At 42.5% G+C, this 2,500-nt stretch overlaps 1 protein-coding gene across 8 annotated transcripts in view; it reads left to right on the forward strand.

Annotated features, from left to right (window-relative positions):
- ehbp1 (EH domain binding protein 1) overlaps positions 1 to 2,500 on the forward strand; it is a 147,587-nt gene that overhangs the window by 85,210 nt on the left and 59,877 nt on the right. For 7 of the 8 annotated variants that reach the window (XM_032540855.1, XM_032540856.1, XM_032540858.1 and 4 more), the window contains 2 exons: positions 379 to 420; positions 607 to 753. In XM_032540855.1, coding sequence (XP_032396746.1) covers positions 379 to 420; positions 607 to 753 — 189 coding nt within the window. The remainder of the gene's footprint in view (positions 1 to 378; positions 421 to 606; positions 754 to 2,500) is intronic. The other variant, XM_032540857.1, reaches the window with a different exon arrangement.

The raw sequence follows: 2,500 nt of genomic DNA on the forward strand, positions 1-2,500 counted from the left end.
TTTTGGTTGTTTTGTGTGTAAGCACAGTGTGAGCAACAATGCTCCAAAGAAAAATTCCACGTATGTGTCCACATACCTGGCAAATAAAGCTGATTCTGATTCTGATGTGAAACATGTTTGAAAACGTACTCTCTGTTAAAATGTGTTCATTTCCTTCGCATGTCACTTATTTAGGCATCACAGTTAACTAAACTATACAAGTTAATTAATTTGTTAAGAAGCATAAAACCAGTCCAACCAACATTATTTGTTGCTTTTTGTTTACAAAATACTTAATTTAGAACCTGCAATATCTAATGTATGTAATTGCAAATCTAGAGGTGTTTTGGTATTTGGCTACACACCTGTTGTTAATTTAGGTTATTTTCTCTTTCAAAGGAGCCAACACCTGCCCCTGTATCAAGTCCCCCTGCTGAGAAGGTGAGTACAATTTTGAGAAGAATGTAAGAGGTTACATATGTGAAAAAACACCTTACACTTGTAAAAATGAATGCGTGAGAGTGTACAAGCACACATTGGTTTTACACAGTTTTATTAGAAATCAACTCCGCCCAGTCATTAGCATTGTTTTATGTCATCATTCTCTGGTCCTGTGGTTGCACACAGAAGGTGCTGTCTCGTCAGGAAGAGCTTAAAGAGAGAGCCAGAGTTCTCCTGGAGCAGGCCCGCAGAGATGCTGCAATGAAGGCAGGAAACAAGAACGTCCCCTACTCAGCCGTCACTGCACCAAACAGTGCCACAAATGTCTGCGATGTAAGTCAAAGTGGTGTGTGTGTGTGTGTGTGTGTGTGTGTGTGTGTGTGTGTGTGTGTGTGTGTGTGTGTGTGTGTGTGTGTGTGTGTGTGTGTGTGTGTGTGTGTGTGTGTGTGACAGTACTGTCCCATCTTAAAAGGACCAAAAGAATTGACCTCTTATTTTTCACCAATACTCTCCCTGAGGCCCGGTTTGGGTCAGTCTGGGTCTTCAGGTTTCTGAGGAGGGGGCAGGTCTGTCTGACCTCTTCTGTGTGTAGTAAGTAAAGATTGTCCTGAGTTTGAGTTGTCTGTCCTCCTGCCTCTTTGCTCCATGTACTGGAGTGTTGTACAGCATTGCCTGAGCGTGCCGGAACAACTAATAGAGTGACCACCAGCCTCTTCAACACCCTCATGTCACTTCCACAGTTCTCTGTTCGCTGCTCACTACACTTCCAACATGCTGGAAAAGCCTGTCTCATCCTCTGTCAGTCCACTTTATTAAAATGCTTTGAGAAGGAGAGAAGACTTTTCCTTATTAACTTCTGCTCAGACTCTCTTATGGACTGCTGAACATCACAACCTGAACATGTCAGTAAGAAAAACCAAAGTGTGGATTGACTCTCTCTTTTAGTCTCTCACCTTGGTCATCATGACTTTGCACAATTTTTATGACATCCCGACTAAATTTGCTGCCCCCTCAACTTCCGCAAACACAGAGTAAATGTACACAAACACCTGTCAGCAAAAGTACATTCACTGTAAAGGGGGGGTGGGAATCACTGTTCCGAAGCAAACTAAACTAGAGAAGAAGCGAGTGAAATTGCCGGCTCTGAACCAAGCACGCTCCACTGAACATAATATACTGGGATGGGGGGTGCACACTGATGGACCAGGAGTTACCCTGGGAAAGAACTGTTGTCAAATGTTTCAGAGAAAGGAAAAGGGGATAAGAAGAAAAAAATGATCTTGTGAGAATTGTGAGGACAACGGATTTGAGGGTAAAATTAAATAAATACCCCTTGGTAATGAAATATCTAAAAGGCAGCAGCCGCATGCCCCTGCTGCCTGAATCCTTAAAGAGATATATGCCCTTGAATTAGATGGTTTTTAGTGTGTGTGTGTGTGTGTGTGTGTGTGTGTGTGTGTGTGTGTGTGTGTGTGTGTGTGTGTGTGTGTGTGTGTGTGTGTGTGTGTGTGTGTGTGTGTGTGTGTGTGTGTGTGTGTGTGCGTGCACGTACATACGTGTTTGTCAGTGTGTAGGCATGCAAATGTATGTGTACAAGTCTCTGTGCAGGAATAACAATTTTGGCATAATCTGAGAAAATAAATGAGGAACTTCCAAGGACTGGTGGTGTTAAAAGTCTTCAGAGAAAGAAGGCAAATTAAAAGAGTTTTTCAAAGCTGCTGCAGTGCCGATATATTTCCTTAGCGACAAAAAATAGGTCCTCTTCTGTCCTTTGTTGTGCGGCAAGATGGCTGACTTCACTTAGATTAGCTCCTTAAAGTAGCCAGACCCAACCCTCCGCTTTCTCTCTCTCCATCTCCTCCTGATTTCCTTACTCATTTCCAAGGACAATTGGTTAATAACCCCCGCACATACACACAAACACACACTGCTCCTATGCATAAAGGAAGTAGGGAAAGGAGGAGGGTTGAGAGGAAGATATTGAATTGTTTACACTTTTTTTAATAGAAAACATTGATCAAAGGAATACGACTGGCCTTGAGGCCAATGTGCTGATAATTGTTAGTGATTCAGATTAGAT

This window comes from Etheostoma spectabile, chromosome 17, assembly GCF_008692095.1.
Source record: "Etheostoma spectabile isolate EspeVRDwgs_2016 chromosome 17, UIUC_Espe_1.0, whole genome shotgun sequence".
NCBI classification, from domain to species: Eukaryota; Metazoa; Chordata; class Actinopteri; order Perciformes; family Percidae; genus Etheostoma; species Etheostoma spectabile.